The sequence below is a fragment of the Cucurbita pepo genome, chromosome LG04, assembly GCF_002806865.2.
Source record: "Cucurbita pepo subsp. pepo cultivar mu-cu-16 chromosome LG04, ASM280686v2, whole genome shotgun sequence".
Taxonomy (NCBI): Eukaryota; Viridiplantae; Streptophyta; class Magnoliopsida; order Cucurbitales; family Cucurbitaceae; genus Cucurbita; species Cucurbita pepo.
Window position 1 is genome coordinate 155,790 of NC_036641.1, and position 19,718 is coordinate 175,507.

The 19,718-nt window shown below is 39.3% G+C and overlaps 3 protein-coding genes and 2 non-coding genes across 6 annotated transcripts; 3 read left to right on the forward strand and 2 right to left on the reverse strand.

The window, feature by feature from the left end:
• Nucleotides 1-2,694: 2,694 nt before the first annotated feature.
• Nucleotides 2,695-6,493, forward strand: LOC111793599. 2 transcript variants are annotated; one of them, XM_023675554.1, is made up of 2 exons: nt 2,695-3,121; nt 3,875-6,493. In XM_023675554.1, exon 2 carries the CDS (start codon nt 3,984-3,986, stop codon nt 6,297-6,299), a length of 2,316 nt encoding a protein of 771 aa, XP_023531322.1. In that variant the 5' UTR covers nt 2,695-3,121; nt 3,875-3,983; the 3' UTR covers nt 6,300-6,493. The 2 variants fall into 2 exon arrangements, with proteins under 2 accessions (XP_023531322.1, XP_023531321.1); XM_023675553.1 differs by having other exon boundaries at nt 3,878-6,493.
• A 6,598-nt stretch (nt 6,494-13,091) lies between these two features.
• Nucleotides 13,092-16,988, forward strand: LOC111793837 (protein WVD2-like 2). Its single transcript, XM_023675896.1, has 7 exons — nt 13,092-13,162; nt 13,418-13,856; nt 14,630-14,703; nt 14,810-14,894; nt 14,978-15,049; nt 16,281-16,391; nt 16,485-16,988. The coding sequence occupies exons 2-7, from the start codon at nt 13,428-13,430 to the stop codon at nt 16,776-16,778; spliced, it is 1,065 nt and encodes a 354-aa protein (XP_023531664.1). The 5' UTR covers nt 13,092-13,162; nt 13,418-13,427; the 3' UTR covers nt 16,779-16,988.
• Nucleotides 16,989-17,183: 195 nt separating this feature from the next.
• On the reverse strand, nt 17,184-17,256 carry TRNAR-CCG. The gene has a single exon. It is a non-coding gene; the product is annotated as a tRNA-Arg (tRNA).
• Nucleotides 17,257-17,376: 120 nt separating this feature from the next.
• On the reverse strand, nt 17,377-17,449 carry TRNAR-CCG. The gene has a single exon. It is a non-coding gene; the product is annotated as a tRNA-Arg (tRNA).
• Nucleotides 17,450-18,726: 1,277 nt separating this feature from the next.
• LOC111794029 lies at nt 18,727-19,668 on the forward strand. The gene is made up of 2 exons (XM_023676135.1): nt 18,727-19,438; nt 19,558-19,668. The coding sequence occupies exons 1-2, from the start codon at nt 18,943-18,945 to the stop codon at nt 19,644-19,646; spliced, it is 585 nt and encodes a 194-aa protein (XP_023531903.1). The 5' UTR covers nt 18,727-18,942; the 3' UTR covers nt 19,647-19,668.
• Nucleotides 19,669-19,718: the final 50 nt, after the last annotated feature.

The window sequence follows — 19,718 nt, forward strand, 5'->3', positions numbered from 1 at the left end:
TTTAATTTAACTTAAACCATAATCTATTATACCCACTTTTATTCAATAGTTCTCGCTCCATTGTAATTCTGATCTCAGGATTAGAAAATAATTCAATTAACGTTAATCGAAATAGTTGGTATACTCATTTGCAGAAGTTATTTCGTTTCATGGCATCGAGATACTGTCTGCATGAATTTCTCGACTTTGAGACTTGCAACAGGGGCATTGAGACACTCTAAAGGCGTCTATCTCTCGAGTTCTTTAGTTTGGATTTCATGCTCTCTTGGTTCGATCTTTTTTATCTCGATACTTCCAAAACGTTCTAATTATTTGACTCGGGACTCGTCGTTTTGGGTTATTTACTTTTGATAAGCCCTCTTTGTTTGCTTATCACATGGGGGGATGTGGGGCCCACCCCTAAGGTTTTGAGGGTCAATTTTGTTGTGTCAGTTAATGGACTGACAGTTCCATGTGGTTTGGGGTAGGTGAGACCTTGTAAGTCAAAGGTTTTTGTTGGGTTTGGATGACTTATTACTTTTGAGGTTGTCACATGTCTATGTTTTCGGTATTCGATGATTTGATATTCACCTACAAAATGATCACGTTACTTACTCATCGTTTCTAAGAGTGAAAACTGTCTCTACAAACCAACATGAGTCTACTTACTCCGTGCTTCTAAGAGTGAAAACTATCCTCACAAATCAACACGAGTCGTTCTTTCAGTATGATTGTCACTTACATGTATCCTAAAAAAAATTTCAGGTCACCCAATATAAAATTATTCCGAGCAAAGCATGCTTAACTAAGAAAAGCTTTAAAAAATTGAAAGTTATTAATTATACTAATAAGATACACCTTTATTTTCGGGGGTTCAATCATAGGAATTTCATGGTTGAACATGTTTTGCTTAGAAAAATTCAACATTACATGATTCTCTTTGAAAATTTCTTAGGATATATGTGAGTAAAGACAAAATATGTTGAAAGAACCTGTATTGATTTGTGAAAATAGTTTTCACTTTTAGAAGCAAGAAGTAGATAACGTGATCATGTCGCAAGTCGCAAGGAATGATAACTTTTCCGACAAAGATCGTTACATAAAACATAATCCATATTGCAATCGAATGGTACCTTAACTTTTCCAAAGAGAAACTATTAACCAACAGTGAAAGGAACAGGTCAGTTAATGTCATCCACGAGCTTCAATTGGCCAGCTGATAGCTCAATGCTCAAAGACCAAAAGAAAAAAAATTCTCCTCATTTTGTGGCCTTGCATTTGCCTTTGATATCTAACTACTCTTCCATCTACCTCTGCCTAACTTCATTTCCCAAGTTTTTAGTTCAATAAATGTTCCCGTCTCGAGGTCGAGCCAGGTTAAGACGGAAAAGTCTTTTACGTCTTCATCTCTACCTCGTCCTTCATTTTTCATTTCTGTAAAAATTTTCATTTATTTTTACGACCCTGATAATTTAAGTGACAACCTCTAGACCCAGTCGTTGTGGTTGTCGAGGTTGAAAGTGACAGCCAAAATGGAATTATTGGTTCAAATAAGTTAAGTTGATTGACTTTTGGAGGGCTCTAAGAGGAGAGCCTTGGAATGTGAGCTTGGGCCAATGTAGCTTCAAGTTCAATGGGTCTAGGATGGTGTGTTGGGCTTCTTGATTCTAATGCATGATGGGTTTGGTTGGGCCTTCCAATCAAATCTTGAGTTTGGGATGGATTTAGATGTCCATTTAACGTGTCCCGGGTCCCGGGCGAAGAATCTCTATTTAAACAAAGAATGAGAGAGGAAGTAGGAAGAGATTTCTCCTCGTTAGCTAAACGGGACTATGGACGGAAATTATATTCCTCATCCCGACCCCGCCCTGTCTCACTCACTTTCTTTTTTATATATAAGAGTTAAAAACAGTATTGTAATATTGAAATTTGAATTTTTAAAAATTACGTTAAAATTATGCTATAGTTTTGTTTACGAAGGTATTGAGTTTGTTTTACTTAGAAAAAGCGTTGTAACGGTTACTACATGCATACGTAATACATGCAGAAAAGTCTTGAAAATATTTTGTAAATGCAATAATGTTCCTAATATATTCATTAAATCAATATTTTTGTGTTTGTTTGTGAACTTTTAATATATTTTATCTAAGTCCGAATAATTATAAATTGTGGATAAATAAAACTTAATTTTTGTTTGACAACTCGACGACCCGATCCAGGATCAGATTGGGTTGTGAAAATTTTCGACTTGAGTTAGGTTACCAATCCAACCAACCCGAACTTTTGGCCTCAACCCAACTCAACCAAACCCGGACCATATACACTCCTAGTCGTTACACGAGTTTCTAATTTCATCCTCATATTTGTTTTTTTTTTTATAAATATGACATTGTAGAAAGAAAAAAATACTAGTAGTTATTAAAGATTTAATTTTTCTTCATTAATTTCAATTGTTATATCTAATGGAAATTGTTTTTATTAAATTTAAACAAACAATATAATTAAAATTAAGTGATAAAATAAAAAATGTTTTAAATATCAAAATAAAAAAAAATTGAAAAAAAAAAAAAAGTCAAAACATTTAAAATAAAATAAATAAAAAAGAAAAGAAAAAAGTGGGGTAAAGCAAAGTATTGAGGAAGAGAAGGTCATAACAGTAATTTGCACAAAGGGAAAGGGAAGAACCCTAATGTGTTTGACGTAAATACCCTCTTCTGTGTTGAAGCCGCAGAGTCTGTATTTCCCTTCTCATCCCTCAATCTCTCTCTCCCTCATCTGCCCATTCGTAATTCCCAATCTCCCTCAGCCGCCTTCCTCTTCTCATCCCTTCTTTGCCCTTCTCCTCTCTCTTTTTTCCGATTTTCTTCAACCGAATTACCCGCCAAAAACCTTCCCCTTCCCCCCCTTTCAATCCCTTTTCAAATCCCTCTCTTCTTCTCCGATTCCCGAAGAACCCTAATCCAGTCCCCCCTTCTGGGGCTGCGATTTCTCCCTTTCCCCCTTCTTGGGTTTCTTCATTCTCCTCTTTACACCAACACCCACTTCTTCGTTTTCCTGTTTTCCCCCTCCTCTGTTCTTTTCTGGGTTCTTTCTTGTTCTTCGATTCATGGGTTTTCGAATCCGCGCTCTGGGTTTGTTTCAGGTTAGTCTCTTTCTCTGCTGTTTGAGCTCTTCGGGACATTTCTACAGCTAGTTGTGTAACTGGTAGTGTTGGAATTTGTTAGTATTGCGGAGAAAGTTATGATTATATGTTGTCTTCTCTTGGTTTGTTTTGGTGATTCCTCTAATTTGATGGTTGTTTTAAGCTAAGAGTAACTGGGTGTACATTTTTGTTTCGGGTCTAATTAGATAGAAGAGAAAGCTATGGAAGTCTTTGTGTTCATATTGAGCTACTGATTTGTTGGTAATCATGCTTGAATGTAGCATCCTGTTTAGTGATTTTATTGGAGGGACATTTTGACAGTAACTGTTTGTGTGTTCGAGTTGGATATGTAAGTATGTACATCGAAAAAAACGATGGATCTTCGACCGTTTTCTTGGTTTTGTTTTTGATACTTTAAGGTTACAGATCCTTGTTCTTGCTATTGGTTTTGAAGATTCGAACCTATGACCTATTAGGTGGAGTCGAGATTTCTTAACGAATTTGTTATGCCCTTATCTGCGATGTTTAGTTCTTGATATTCGTTCTTTAGAAGCTCGTTTGTTCTTGAAATGCCTATTTGTGTCGAATTTGTTTACCATCTGTTTATGATAAAGAATCAATCACCCAGGTTATCGAATTTTGAAGAACCTGATGTCTGAGTTTGATCTGTTATCTCATGGGAGAATTTATAGTTGTTGTGCTGTATCAAATTTATTACTTAGTATTCTGAGCAATAGATGTTATTCCTCTTAGCAGGTGGGGCATGATACGGTTCGGATGTATTCTCGTTATTAAACTTGTAGCTGCATTTGTGGACCGTGGACCGTCTCGTTTGTTCAAGTGATTTTCGTTTTCTATTTCAATGGCAAATCATGACCTGATACTGGGACAAAACCATAGTTTAGCTCTGGGGCAGAACCAACAGCTGATGTTAGGTCACAATCATAATATGGGTCTTGGCCAGGGTCATAGTTTGGACCTAGGACAATCACATGAGCATCATCTAGGTTTGGGGCCAAACCATGACCACGAGTTGGGTTTGGGACATGCTCATGATCATACCGATGGATTGGTACATTCCCATGATCATGAGGGTTTGGGACACGCCCACGATCATGAACTGGGTTTAGGACAAAGTCATGACCAAGGAGGAGACGACGATCACAATTATGCGCATGAAAGTGAACTAGGTATGGATAGGAAGCCTAACCAAGTTGGCCATCAGTTGTCTCTCCCTGTACAAGGTCACGAGTTAGCGTTGTCTGATAACAACCAATTAGTTGTTTCGGAAAACCAAGAACTTGATGAGAATCTTGAACTAGCTGTGGTTCATAATGATGAAATGGCTATTCAGGCCGTTGACGATTTGACAGCCCAGCAGTCTCAAATGATGGTCTCGACCCCTTCTGTTCTTCAGGCTCGAATGATCGTTCCCGCTCCTACTTATGAATTGTCGGTTGGACAAGAGTTCCCTGATGTTAAGAGTTGTAGGAGGGCACTTAGGGACACTGCTATTGCCTTGCATTTTGAAGTGCAAACCATAAAATCTGATAAAACTCGCTTTACTGCCAAATGTGCTGCTGAGGGATGCCCATGGCGAATTCATGCTGCAAAGCTCCCAGGCGTTCCGACCTTCACAATCAGGACAATTCACGACACTCATACATGTGGTGGGATTAATCATCTCGGCCACCAGCAAGCCTCGGTTCAGTGGGTTGCTAGCTCCATGGAGCAACGTCTGCTAGAGAATCCGAATTATAAACCAAAGGAAATACTGGAGGAGATTCACCGTGTACATGGCATTACCTTATCATATAAGCAAGCTTGGAGGGGTAAGGAGCGTATCATGGCTGCTATGCGCGGTTCATTCGAAGAAGGATATCGCTTGCTTCCACAGTATTGTGAACAGGTTAAAAGAACAAACCCGGGAAGCATCGCATCGGTTTATGGGAATTCAACCGATAACTGCTTCCAACGTCTCTTCATATCCTTCCAGGCATCGATTTACGGGTTTTTGAATGCTTGTAGGCCTTTACTTGGGCTTGATAGAACATATTTGAAAAGCAAATATCTAGGAACGTTACTTCTAGCCACTGGTTTTGATGGTGATGGTGCTTTATTCCCTCTGGCATTTGGGGTTGTCGATGAGGAGAACGATGAAAATTGGATGTGGTTTCTGTCTGAGCTTCATAACCTGCTCGAGATAAATACGGAAAACATGCCGAGACTTACGATCTTATCGGACAGGCTAAAATGTATCGTGGACGGAGTAGAAGCAAATTTTCCAACAGCTTTCCATGGGTTTTGTATGCGGCATTTGAGTGAAAGCTTTCGAAAAGAGTTCAATAATCCAATGCTGGGCAAACTTCTGTGGGATGCTGCATATGCTCTGACAGTGATTGAATTTGAAGCAAAAGTATTGGAAATAGAAGAGATATCACAAGATGCTGGTTACTGGATTCGGCGAATTCCCCCTCGGCTATGGGCGACGGCGTATTTCGAGGGGACGAGGTTCGGGCATTTGACTGCAAACATTATTGAATCATTAAACAGTTGGATATCAGAAGCGTCGGGGCTTCCTATAATTCAAATGATGGAGTGCATTAGGAGGCAGCTAATGACATGGTTCAACGAAAGGCGTGAGACGAGCATGCAGTGGACATCAATACTTGTGCCTACTGCAGAGAGGCGTGTTGCGGAGGCTCTCGAGCACGCACGCAGCTACCAAGTGCTTCGAGCAAACGAAGCTGAATTTGAAGTTATATCTCATGAAGGGACAAACATTGTGGACATTCGTAACCGATGCTGCCTTTGTCGAGGGTGGCAGCTGTATGGTCTGCCGTGTGCTCACGCTGTGGCAGCTCTTCTTTCGTGCAGGCAGAACGTGCATCGTTTCACGGAGAGTTGTTTCACAGTCGCAACGTATCGGAAGACTTACTCACAGACCATTCATCCAATCCCTGACAAATCTTTATGGAAGGAATTATCGGAGAACGATCCGAACGCAAACAAAGCTCTAGAGGTGATTATAAATCCCCCAAAATCTCTGAGGCCCCCAGGACGACCAAGAAAAAGAAGAGTTCGAGCTGAAGACCGAGGGCGTGTCAAACGTGTTGTTCATTGTAGCCGGTGCAACCAGACAGGGCATTTTAGAACAACATGTGCAGCACCCATTTAAAGTCTTTTTCTTGTTTACTCTTGTAATGTGGAAATGAATTATTTACTGTTTAATTAGAGTGTTCTTAAGTAGGTTTAGTAGTATATTATCTCTCGAGTTTACTTGGATTTGGATTTGCTTTGCTTTCCAAGCCCGAACATCTCATCTCATACTATTGTGTTCATATTCACATCAATCAATAATTTAGAGCTAAACTGTCTCCAAATGTACTCTGCTCTTCCCGAAAGAGAGAATTTACCTTTCCCGAGAGAGAGAGAATTTACCTTTAGAAATGAGCGGTAAAATTTTGGTGAAATTTTGGTGAAAAATAAAGTTGATAGGTATGTAAAAGTCAAAAAACCTCAATTTGAATTTGAATTTCTTAAAGCTTTGTACTTTCCAACACCATTTCAAAAGTGAATTTGGCTTAATTATTAATTGGATATGGTCAACAAATATAATTATATATATATATACACATGCCGGTGCCACGTAAGCATGCATGCTTCGATGATATATATTTTTTATTGTTTATATTTATTGATATCGAACGCTGATATATAAAATAAATGGTGAATTTATATTCTCAGGAGCGAAATGTGTCTGTAAAACAAGAGTAACTAATATTGATGTTGTGTTAAGATATTTACACTTTGACATTCAAGTTAGAATTAGAAATCGAGTTTAAAAAGTAGAAAGTACGTATTTGTTTTCATTGACGTTCTGAAATCTCGTAGAATTGTCGGGTCGTCATAATTATGGAATGTTCGTGCTTAATTTCTCCCATTTTGAGTTCAACGAGATACTTCGAGTGCCAATGAGTTGGTTATTTAAACATAGGTTAATTTCGCTTCGAGGTTCGTTAAATGTCTCACAATCATCTCCCAATGGATTGGTTGAAGCATTGGTCTGTAACAATCCAAACCCACACTAGCAGATATTGTCCAATGGGTCGTTACGTATCATTGTTAGCCTCAAGGTTTTAAAACGCATCTGTTAGGGGAGTTTTCACACCATTATAAGGAATGCTTCGTTCCCCTCTCCAATTGTCACATGGTCCATCCTAAGGGTTTGGACAAGAAAACTAGGATGACTCCAGAAGAATTAACTACATTGTTTGGTTGAATGAGGCAGTAACCCAACCTATATCGACTCCTTAATGGGTCGGCCAAAAAGGCCATTTCGCTGATCACTTGGTCTGATTCAACAGTCGACGCTTCTAGGGTCCGATCAAGTTTAATCTCATGATTGTTTGAGTCACATATTAGCTTATGATAATCATGCTCTTACCGGGTCTTTTGCACTCAATCTTATGGTTAAAAATTCTACCCCTAATAGTTGCCGTCACACTCGGGTCTAGCACTTCGAATTTCATCTTGTTCAGAATCGAAAATACGTCTTTTAATGTTTAAAACAAACGGCAAAATTCATGAGTATTTTAATTTTTATTATCGAACTAACTCAAAATAAGCTTAAAATTATAAAAATTAAATTTTAAAAAACAAAAAATTCATGAATGAAAAACAAATAAGAGTCATACTTATTTATTTTTCTTTATTATTTGACTAAAAGTCAACGAAAAATTACTTGGACATTAATGCCCCTCTATTATTAACCGCAGAATTTAATGGTTTATTTACTTCTCTAAAATTCTAAAAAAAAAAAAAAAAAAAAAAAAAANTATTTACCCTTCAGAAAATACATGTGAGTCATCAATTAATTTTCACAAGATTTATTATTTCTTTTATTCATTAATTTAATTAATTTTCACAAGATTTATATGATGCTATGTTGCATTCATTCATATATTTAATGTAATTTTTAAATATAGTATATTTTTCATTAACTAGGGTTTTAGGCGACATCACGTTGGTCTCGTTTGACGATGAACCGCTCCGGTACAACAAGTTAAAGGGACCTCTACGCTTTGTCCCCGATGCATAGGACCGATCCCCGTGTGCTAGAGGGAAGATCGGAAAGCTTGTGTTAAGCAGAAAGAAAATAGGTTTTTATCTTTTTTTTAGGCATTTGGTGTCCTTTCGGTCGGTCTGCTTAACGAAAGAGTCACCCTTTTTGGGGTCAGTGAGGAGGACAATGAATTAAATTACAAACGTTCGTGTTAGTTTTTTTTTAAAAGAACCAACCGACTTTATTTTTATCTTTATAATTCGTTCTTTAGCTGAATCTATCCGTGTAGAAGAGAATGTTCGATATCGAATTGCATGAGAAGTTTCAGAGTTTTATCTGTGATGAGTCGGTTTCTATATGAGCCCTTATAGCTGAAACTTTGAATTCATGGGAAATTTCTACTTTCATGATCCCGTATGTGAACGGGTCATAGGCTTGCTCGATGAGAGCTTCTAGATTCAATCCTTCACCATCATATCGTCCTCCCCCGAGCATCTTTTAGGAATCAGGTGCTGTCAGAACTGTGGTTTAACTCAGATCGTCCTCTACGTTCAAGTTAATGTCAATTTCAGCTTTAAAAACACCTATAAAACTAGGATTTTCTCAATAAAATTCTGTAAATTTAATCTGGACTTATGGAAGTACTATCGTTGGTGGTTAGACTTGCCACCATGCTTTAGTCATCGTCGTGAAACTCGATCGTCATGAAATATCATAAAACGTTCAAACAGGATCACTGGTTGAAGTCATAGGGAGAAATTAGTCAGGTAGTTAACGATCAATGGTCGTTTAGTTCAATTAGACTCGTTTAACTCAACATTAACGTCACTTATAGCAAGAAGAGCAACCCATTTATTACATTCTCAACAAAAATCTAAAACATTGGTCGACACTCGTGTAAAGGAATAGTACATGAATGAACCGATACCACATCTGAATGAAAGCTATTCCGAAGGTATGATGACTAAGAAACGCTAAAAAAAAGTAAATAAAAAAAATAAAAAATAAAAATAAAATAAGGAAGAATCTCCGACCACAAGTGTTTGAATTCTAAAAGCATTTATTAAACTCACTGTCACACTTTTTTCAACTTTCAAATTAATTATTTCTATGGTCATCCATCATCCTATTTATTCCATCGTCAACTAACGCCGTTTACTTTCCATCCACTTATCTACAACTTTTTTTTTTTTACAAATAATAATAATAATAATTTATGAATGATTTTTCTTTAAAAAAAAAATTCTATAATTCTCCGACATATAGAATTGTCAACTAAAGCGTCCTTGAACTGATAACCATCTTTTAGCTAACCTAGCCTCCTCAGTCCCTCGGGACCAATAAAGGGTAGTACAGGAATATTCACATGTTGTCCATCGACTACGCCTTTCGGCCTGATCTTAGGCCCTAACTTACCTTCCATAGACAAACCTTGCGAAGGAACCTTTAAGTTTTCAGGGCATTGGATTCTCACCAATGTTTGTGTTACTCAAGTCGACATTCTCGCTTCCGCTTTGTCTACCACTGCTCGCCCGGGTGCTTCCCTCTAAGGCGGAACGCTCCCCTACCGATACATTTTTACATCCCACAGCTTCGGCAGATCGCTTAATCCCGTTCATCTTCGGCGCAAGAGCACTCGATCAGTGAGCTATTACGCACTCTTTTAAGGGTGACTGCTTCAAGGCAAATGATCGGTGAATTCAAGATGGGAGAGTTGTGGAGCCCACATTGATTTTATATTCCCAATCTCACCTTTGATTTTTATAAATTAATTATTTGGGTAAAACATGATCCACTTTTTCTTGCGTTTGCTTTTGTTTTGCTTGGGCCCGACTCGAAATAATGGGGTTGGTTTCAAATGATTCGAGAATTCGATCAATTCCGACTACTCAACATAAACCATAAATATTAGGTCGAGTTAGATTTTCCTTTCCGATTTGGGTTAGGTTGGGTTGAATTCTTTTTAAAACCGAAAATTCGAGTCGGTTCGTGAATTGACATTTTTTTAGTCGAGCTCAAAAACAAGATTACAATTTAACCCTACTCGACTTTTAAGAATATCACGAAGATTAAGAATATTTGACATTTATAACTGATATTAGTGATATATTTTAAAAAAAGAACAACCCGACAACCTAACTCAAAGTTAGAGGTTCAAATCCATTTTAGAATAAGGGTGTACACTGATTGGGTTGAGATGTGAACTCTATTTAAGTTGCTCGGTTACCAACTCAACCCAACCCGTGCACACCCTTATTTTGAAATGGATTTGAACCTCTAACTTTAATATTTTAACGGTTAAAATATATTAATAAACAAGTGGAACAGTAAGATTCAGACATTTAATCTTTTAGTCGAGGTTGAGGGTAGCTATGTAATTAGGTAATTGTTTCGGTCATTCTATCAAAATATTATTTTTTTAATACTAAAAAATAAAAATAAAAATAATTTAAAATTACATCTAATGATTTTATGCCTAACACTTGTGGATCTCCTAATAGGTTGGTGAGTAGGGGGATGACCCATTACCCCATTTATCATCAATTCTAATCCCGAAAACGTCTTTTCAAATTTTCAATTATGACGGTTTTAAATATGCACCTTCCGTGAATTCTCGTTGGTCTGTTCAATAGTGTAGCACTCTTTTTGTCAAACCGCGTGTTAGAGAATTTTCTCCCGACTGTTGAGGGATCATTTAGATGAACTCAGGAATTGTAACAGCCCAATCCCACCGGTAATAGATATTGTCCTCTTTGGTCTTTCCCAATAGCTGGAGGATCATTTAGATGAACTCAGGAAGTGTAACAGCCCAAGCCCACCGCTAACAGATATTGTCATCTTTGGTCTTTTCCAATGGTTGAGAGATCATTTAGATGAACTCAGGCAGTGTAACAGCTCATTCTTACTACTAGTAGATATAGTTGGTGTTTCTGTTTCTCTCTAAGTTTTTAAAATGCGTCTATTATGGAGAGAGTCTAGCTCTACGTCATCTAGTGACTAACTTTAATACCATTTGTAACCATCCAAGCCCATCACGTATCTTCGTCAGGCTCACGGTTTCAAAACACAAATGCTTTTGTAACGGCTCAGGTCCACCGCTAGCCGATATTATCCTCTTTGGGCTTTCACTTTCGTGCCTCTCCTCAAGGCTAGAAGAAGGTTTCCACACACTTATAAAGGGTGGTTTGTTCTCCTCCCCAACCAATGCGGGACATCACAATCCATCTCTCTTCGGGATCTAGCGTCCTTGCTGGCACTCGTTACTTTCTCTAGTCGATGTGGGACCCCCACCAAATCCACCCCCTTTGGTACCAGCGTCCTTACTGGCACACTGCCTCGTGTCTACCCCCTTTGGGAAACAGCGTCCGGTGTCTAGCTTTGATATCATTTGTAACGGCCCAGATCCACTGCTAGCAGATATTGTTCTCTTTAGGCTTTCCCTTTCAGGCTTCCCCTTGAGGCTTTAAAACGCATCTGCTAGAAGAAGGTTTCCACACCCTTATAAAAGGTGGTTTGTTCTCCTCCCCAACCAATGTGGTGACATTATAGTTTCCTTCTCCTCTCAAAGTGGACCTCATAGGAAATGAGAAACAATACCCCATTTGACTAAATCTTGTACATGCACGTCTAAACCCTTACATGAGCCTTTTATCACAACGTCCTTACCGTAGATATACTAGAGGCCATTTAGAGTTGAATAATAGCAGAGGACATCAAACAGATCCAACGCAAGTTGTTTACGTTCAAACTAATCATCACTTTCTAGTCAATTCACGATCGTGACTTATTCAACATGTTTTCCATAGATCTTAAAACTTAACATTCTCACATGAAAGAAGAACAAATGAACAAGGGAAGAATCGTACTTCAAAGAAAATGTAGCGAATCTCATAAGGTTGTGATTATAAAAAAGTAAATGGTTTGAAGACGAATCAAATGAAAGGGTTCTCCAAACAAATCTGATTTAAAGCCATTTGACATTCGCACGTGGCTCCCACGACCCAACAGACAACATTGTCGTCTTGCCTCCACCCTGTTCCAAAATTTCTGCCGTTAAGCCTAACGCCCTCCCGTCACTTACCAGCTGAACCAGACAAAAATTGAAAATAATTTCCCCAACTTCTATCCATTAAATAAAATAAAAAAAAATAAAAAAAAGGTTCAATTTTTATATAAATGGAAGCCACCGCCCACGGCTCAACACCCAAAGGACAGTTTTTGGAGCACGTCACTCAAATCCTGCACGAGGAATTGAAAAAATTAAGAAAAATAAATAAAACGAATAAATAAAAAAGTCTTTTTTTTTTTTTTTTTTTTTTTTTTTTTTTTTTTTTTTTTTTTTTTTTTTTTTTTTTTTTTTTTTTTTTTTTTTTTTTTTTTTTTTTCATGTTTGCCTCTTTTTTCTTGGTGGGTTTTGGTTATATCCTTCTAATTTGGGGTTTTTTTGAGTTGTTCTTGCTAAAATGGACTGAAATTTTGGTTCTATTTGATGTTCATCACTATTTTCTTGGTGGGTTTTTACTCTCTCTGTTGGTTCTGTTCTAATTTCTTCCAACTTTTGGTGTTCTTGCTCAAAAGTGTCTGAAATTTTGGTTCTATTTGATATTTGATTCTGTTTTTCTTGGTGGGTTCTTACTCTCCTTGTTGTTTTTGTTCTAGTTTCGAAAATTTGGACGTGTTTTTGCTTAAATCTGACTAATTCCATGTAATTTCCTTCTCTTTGATTGGTTGTTCTTCGCTTTTCAAAGTTAGTGGTGTGTAACGAATATTATTTCAATGCTTATCTTTTTGTTTTGGTCAAAGGATTAAAGGTGTCTTTTGTGGAGTCATTTTCCATTATGAGTGGTCGGTTGGTTTCTTTGACTTCGTGGGGTTTAAAGATTGCTTTGTCTTTTGGTTGTCTTCTCAAAAATTCTGTGTTCTTCTTTGTTCTACAATTCAGATTGCTTGAATCTCTTCAATCCTTGCTTGTTTCAGTAAGTTTGTGGCGATTTCTAATCATATTTCTGTTCTTTTTGCTTGTTTCTTATGTGTTTGTTCGATTATATCATGTCGATTGCTCGACCGTAGTTTGGCTATCGTACGTGGAGCTGAATTAAGCTTTTTCGGTGTTCTTCGTTGAAAAACGCGTAGTTTGGAATGTTGTGTCTTGGATCTTAAATGTTGAAAAGATTCATTTTGATGTTTGTTCATGGATGGAAGTGTTAAATTTAGCTGATCATCTTATGCAGCAGCAGCATCATGGGGAGGGAGCCACGTGCTGTACGAGTTGAGCAGAACCCGAACGGTGTTGGTCGTGACATAGTTTATGTTGCGCCGAGAGTTGCACAAAGAAACATTGAGGCTAAGGAGTATGAAGTGAAGAAATGTACTGAAGAAAACTTGATCATTGAGAAATATCATGAGAAGCAAGAAGTTTTGAGTGTTAAAAGTACGAATCTTGATGTGGAGGAGAAATATGAGAAGCTTGGAGAGTATAAGAAGTCAAGCCCGATTGGATCGAAATCTCCGGGAAGTATGCGAGGGCAGTACACTGTTCCTCAGCCGTTTACGTTGGAAACGGAGAAGCGCGGTCCGTGTACACATAGTAACGGGAATGATGCAACTACTACTGCTGGTGTCAACATTTCGCCAAATTTGCATTGTCCTAGTGCTAAGAAGAACTCTCAGGTACGATATTGTGTTTGAAATATGTACGTGTTTGTGAGATCCTGCATTGGTTGGAGAGGGGAACAAAACGTTCCTTATATGGGTGTGGTAGACGTGTTTTAAAACCGTGAGGCTGACGGTGTACGTAACGAGCCAAAACGAGCAATATCTACTAACGGTGGGCTAGAGCTGTTACAAATGATATCAGAGCCAAACATCGGGCGGTGGGGCAGTGTCCCAAGGAGGTGGATATAAGATCCCACATCGGTTGGAGGGTGGAACAAAACATTTCTTATATGGGTGTGGAAATCTCTCCCTAGTAGACGTGGTTTAAAACCGTGAGGCTAATGACGATACGTAACGGGTCAAAGCAGACAATATCTACTAGCGGTAGGCTTGAGCTGTTACCGTTTTCCTAGGCTGACCCCTAAAATATGGCCAAGCTTTTTGTTGGGTTTAAGGTGGACAGATTTTGGAGAGTAGTTTTGGGAGAGCTCGAGACATTCGATGTCGGGATCTTGTAGTTTTATTTCTCGTATCGATATCGTTTTTGGTTAATTTCCATCTTAACTATGGTGGTTTCTTTCCTAATTCTGTACTATTTTCTGTCATTGGATAAACCTTGCCCGTTTCTTGTACCACGTCTTTCTTGAGAGGCCTCGACTCTCCGAAACATACCGTTCGGGCTATACCCTACAGCCCCTAACTTACTCAATTTATAAGGGTTTTTTGTGAGAGTGAAGTTAGATTTAGCAGTAATGATTAATGCTTGAACTTTTCTGGTTTGTTTACAGCCGAGTTCGCCTCTTTCGTTAAGGAAGCATGTAAAGTACCACGACGAAGAAGATAATTGGTCCATCACTTCCTCGTATCCTTTTCGACGTCGAAATGTTTTTACGTTTAGTAGTTAAATCGTGTCACGTAAGTTTGTGTCACGTAAGTTTTTGGCTTTTATGATCCTTAGCCATGTAAAGTACTGCTACTTCTGTGAAATCTAAGGTAACTGTTGGCGTGGCTCCGACTTTCCGTTCAGCTGGTCGTGCCGAGAGAAGGAAGGAGGTAACTTAATTGGTGTCGTGTATTATTGGAAATGTTGTTGGCATTATACGCATCGTTATACCGAATTTGTCGTAATTTTGCAGTTTTATAATAAGTTGGAGGAGAAACACCAAGCTTTGCAGGCTGAGAAAAGCCAATATGAAGCTAGAACAAAGGTATCTTTCTTTTCTTCTTCTTTTTTTATGGGAACTATTAATTTAAAAGGGAAAGCAAAGAGGACAATATTTGCTAGCGGTGGACTTGGGCTGTTACAAATGGTATCAGAGCTAGGTTACCGGGCGGTGTGCCAGCGAGGACGCTGGGCTCCGAAGGGGAGTGGATTATAAGATCCCACATCGATTGGAGAGAGGAACGAGTACCAGCGAGGATGTTGGGCCCCAAAGGGGGATGAATTATAAGATCCTACATCGATTGGAGAGAGGAACGAGTGCCAGCAAGGATGCTGGGCCTCGAAGAGGGATGGATTATGAGATCCCACATCGATTGGAGGGAGGAATGAGCGCCAGTGAGGATGTTGGGCCCCGAAGGGGGATGGATTATGAGATCTCACATCGATTGGAGAGAGGAACGAGTGCTAGCAAGAACACTGGGTCTCAAAGGGGGGTGGATTATGACATCCCACATCGGTTAGGGAGGGGGACGAAGCATACTTTGTCCTTCTCCCCAGAAGACGCATTTTAAAAACCTTGAGGGGAAGCTTGAAAGGGAAATCCCAAAGAGGACAATATTTGCTAGTGGTGGGCTTGGACGGTTACAAATGTTATAAGAGCCAGGTTATCGGGCGGTGTGCTAGCGAGGACGTTGAGCCCTGAAGGGGGGTGGACACCGCGCAGTGTGCCAGCGAGGACGCTGGCCCCAAAGGGGAGTGGATTGTGAGTTCCCACATCAGTTGGGGAGGAGAACAAAGCATTCTTTACAAGGGTGTGGAAACCTCTCCCTAGTAGACACGTTTTAAAAACCTTGAGGGGAAATCCGAAAGGAAAAGCTCAAAGAGGACAATATCTGGTAACGTTGGGCTTGGACTGTTACAAATGGTATCAGAGCCAGGTTACCGGGTAGTGTGCCAGCAAGGATGCTCAGTCTTGAAGGGGGGTGGACACCGGGCGTTGTGCCAGCAAGGACGCTGGGTCCCGAAAGGGAGTGGATTGTGAGATCCCACATCAGTTGGGGAGGAGAATGAAACATTCTTTACAAGGGTGTGGAAACCTCTCCCTAGTAGACGCGTTTTAAAAACCTTGAGGGGAAACCCGAAAGGAAAAGCTCAAAGAGGACAATATCTGCTAACGGTGGACTTGAACGGTTACATATTTACTCTTTTACATATATCCTCGACCATTTTCTCTGTTTTGCTTCGACTTATGATTGATAACTGATACGATTTCATAGGAAGAGCAAGAAGCAGCCATCAAGCAGCTGAGGAAGAGCTTAATCATCAAAGCAAACCCAGTCCCTACTTTCTACTATGAAGGACCTCCACCCAAAGTTGAACTCAAGAAGGTGAGAGTTACAGAATCAATATCATCAACTCCCCTGCACTTCTTTCTGTAACAATTCATACGCCTTTAACGTTCTCGTGTTCTCGTGTTGCAGCTTCCACTGACTCGACCCAAGTCGCCAAATTTCACAAGGAGAAGGAGCTGTGGCGACGCAGCAGTTACCTCAAATATAGAGAAGGGCAAAGTATGTGGTCGAGTGAAACGACATAGCCTCGGTAGTATCAGAGCGGAGATGACAACTCCGAAAGCTAAGACGCAGCTAATCAGTGGACGGAATAGCGGTATGAAGGTGAAGGAGAGAGTAAATCAAGAGAAGGAGACAACAAAAACAAGTGGTGCTAAGATTCCTGAGCAGAGAAACAATTTGGACATAACAGTTGAGTCATGAACTGAGTTCATCATCTTGTATGTTGCATTGTTGGTGTTTTGTTTTTGAGTTTTAACTGGATTTTGGTAATATGAAATTTGTAAATGTTTTGTAGTTATGATTTGTACTGACAAGATGTGTTCTTACTAGTAGTTGTGCTTAGAGAAAGAGTGTGTTCTTGGTGATCTGGGAATGGTTTTTGAAGATTATGCTCAACATTTGGGGCTGCTACTCTTCTGTTCTGTTGTAGGTAGCATCGGTATCGTTATGTTTCTCGTTCATGAACTAAGACTAATCGTTGGACTCGAACGAATGAAATTGAATGTGAAAGGCCAAAATGAAATGAAATTTATCCGGAATGAACGTCTTTCTACTTAGTTACGAGAAAAAAGCATGTACAACTTTAGCCGAGAAGACCTTAATATTCGTTCACGATGGGACTCGAACCCACAATCTCCCGCTCCGGAGGCGAGCGCCTTATCCATTAGGCCACGCAAACTCTTTGGTGAAAAAAAACTAAGTTTCTCTAACAATTAAAATATTTGTTCACGATGGGACTTGAACACACAACAAACTCTTTGGTGGCAAAAAACTAAGTTTCTTTCACAATTAAAATATTCATTCACGATGGGACTCGAACCCACAATCTCCCGCTCCGGAGGCGAGCGCCTTATCCATTAGGCCACGCAAACTCTTTGTGGTTGGAGAAAATAGGCTTTAATGTTTAGAAATAAAAGGTGGAAATCTCTCGAACTATTACCCTATTTCAATTTGGTACAATGACTCTCAGTATTGGGAGCTCTCCCCGATTTACAGCAATTAAATTTCACGAGTATTCAGATGTAATGGAATCAAAATTTTGAACCCTTTGTTCTGGCTCAGGATTGCAATCCTTCGACAATACAAAATACGTTGTTCTTCTCAAACATATCCCTAATGTCTAACATCAAAGCTGAGAACGGCTTAACATAGTTCCTTATTCCTCTGTTGGGTCTCAGTTCTCACAACTTCCACCTTGCTATGAATTCAACATTCTCGAGGAAGAGATGAGTCCTCAATTCCTTCTTAAGGTCTTCCCATGAGTCTATAGTGCATAACCCATTTTGAATGTCATTCACCTTCAAATGCTACCATAGTTTTGCATCGTCTACGAGATGCATTGTTGCCAAAGAGACCTTAAGCTCTTCTGAACAAGTCCCTGTGATTCTGAAGTACTGTTCGACATTGAAGATAACATTTCTAATTCCTTTGCATCTTGGGCTTGATCCGAGGTTTGTTGTTCTACGTCCCGCATGGTCAAGTTCACTCAGATGTTCATTTTAGCCATCTCAACCTTAATGGCCTCTATTGTTGTCCTAAAGTCTTCAATTAAATCACCGAAGAATTTCAACATGGTCTTTTGTGTATTAATGTCTAGATCTTCGACACATCCTTTCATGTATGCGACAATGCTCTCGAAGCTACCTCCACATTCCAATGTCCAATCATGTAGCTCTCTTTTCTAGGGAGTCAACCTTAAATATCAATTTTTTTATTGGCAACTCATCTGGGCAGGGGCCAATTGCGTCAATCCATCGAATTTTCCATAATTCTACCACTCATCCTTCCAGGAAGCGGACAGTGTCAGAGATTTCTTTTAAGAATGACATGTCATATTCAATCTCAGTGTATCGCTCGACTTGCAACTCAGCCAACTATTTTGGTACCAACATCCTTTCAGTCTATGATGAGACTAGGAGCTAACCAACCTCTAATACCACTTGTCACAGTAGCACTCAATTGTGACGTATGGAGACTTTGGGGTCAATTATAGTCGAGTCTCGAACCACATTTCAAATTTAAAAATATTTAAATAATAATAATTATTAAATTACATTGTCAAAGGAGAAGTGTTTGAATTCTAAAAATAGAAATAAAAAAAGAACTAAATTAGGAGTGTTGAATGTTAGGAGGAGAATGGTTAGAAAGTAACGGTGTAAAGACATGGCCATCCTTCCTTCCCTTTCACCATTAAAGCCTCCCTCATCTTCTATGCCCTTACTCGGTCGGGCTGGCTGCGACTTTCTTCCCATTCTCAACCAAGACACTTCCCAACTTCCCCTATTCCCGTCCCCAGTCCCGACCCGGCCGTCTCCTCGTAAGCGCGGTTGGCGGGTTATCACTAGCCGCCACCGCCGAACTCCTAATGGACAACAAACGCTTAAAAAGAATCACATCAGCTCTATCGCCATTATCATCATGTTCGTCACTCTACGAGCCAGATAACGAGCTAAAACACATGCAATTAGCATCATCATGTTTAAAAAACAAGAAACGTTTATCAAAACAACTTTCAATGTGTGAAACACCAAGAGAACTCGCATGGGAGAAACGACGACGACGAATGCTCCGACCTAGAAACGGAAGCTCGACCGATAGAGATGACTTAACAGACGAAGATTGGAATGAGCTAAAAGGGTGTATCGAATTAGGGTTTGCATTCAACGAGGAAGATGGACATAAGTTGTGTGGTACATTACCAGCTCTTGACTTATACTTCGCCGTGAATCGACAGCTCTCGCCGAGTCCAGTGTCGACGCCGCATAGTAGCACGTCTACGTCGTCGTCGTCGCTCGGGGGACGAGGTTCATCGTGCGAGAGCCCGAGGGGTGATTGTGAAACATGGAGGGTTTGCAGCCCAGGTAAGGAGAGATTTGAGATTGTTTATAATGAAATTAAAGGAATTGAAACAAAAAAAAAAAAAAAAAAAAAAAAAAAAAAAAAAAAAAAAAAAAAAAAAAAAAAAAANGAATTTGTTCAGGGCAAGATCCGAAGCAAGTGAAGGCAAAATTAAGACATTGGGCTCAAGCAGTGGCATGTTCGGTAATGCAATCATTGGGAGAAAAATAAAAAGGGAATAATGACGTGTACAGAACAGAAGAGAAAAAAAAATTAAAAAAAAAAAAAAAAAAAAAAAAAAAA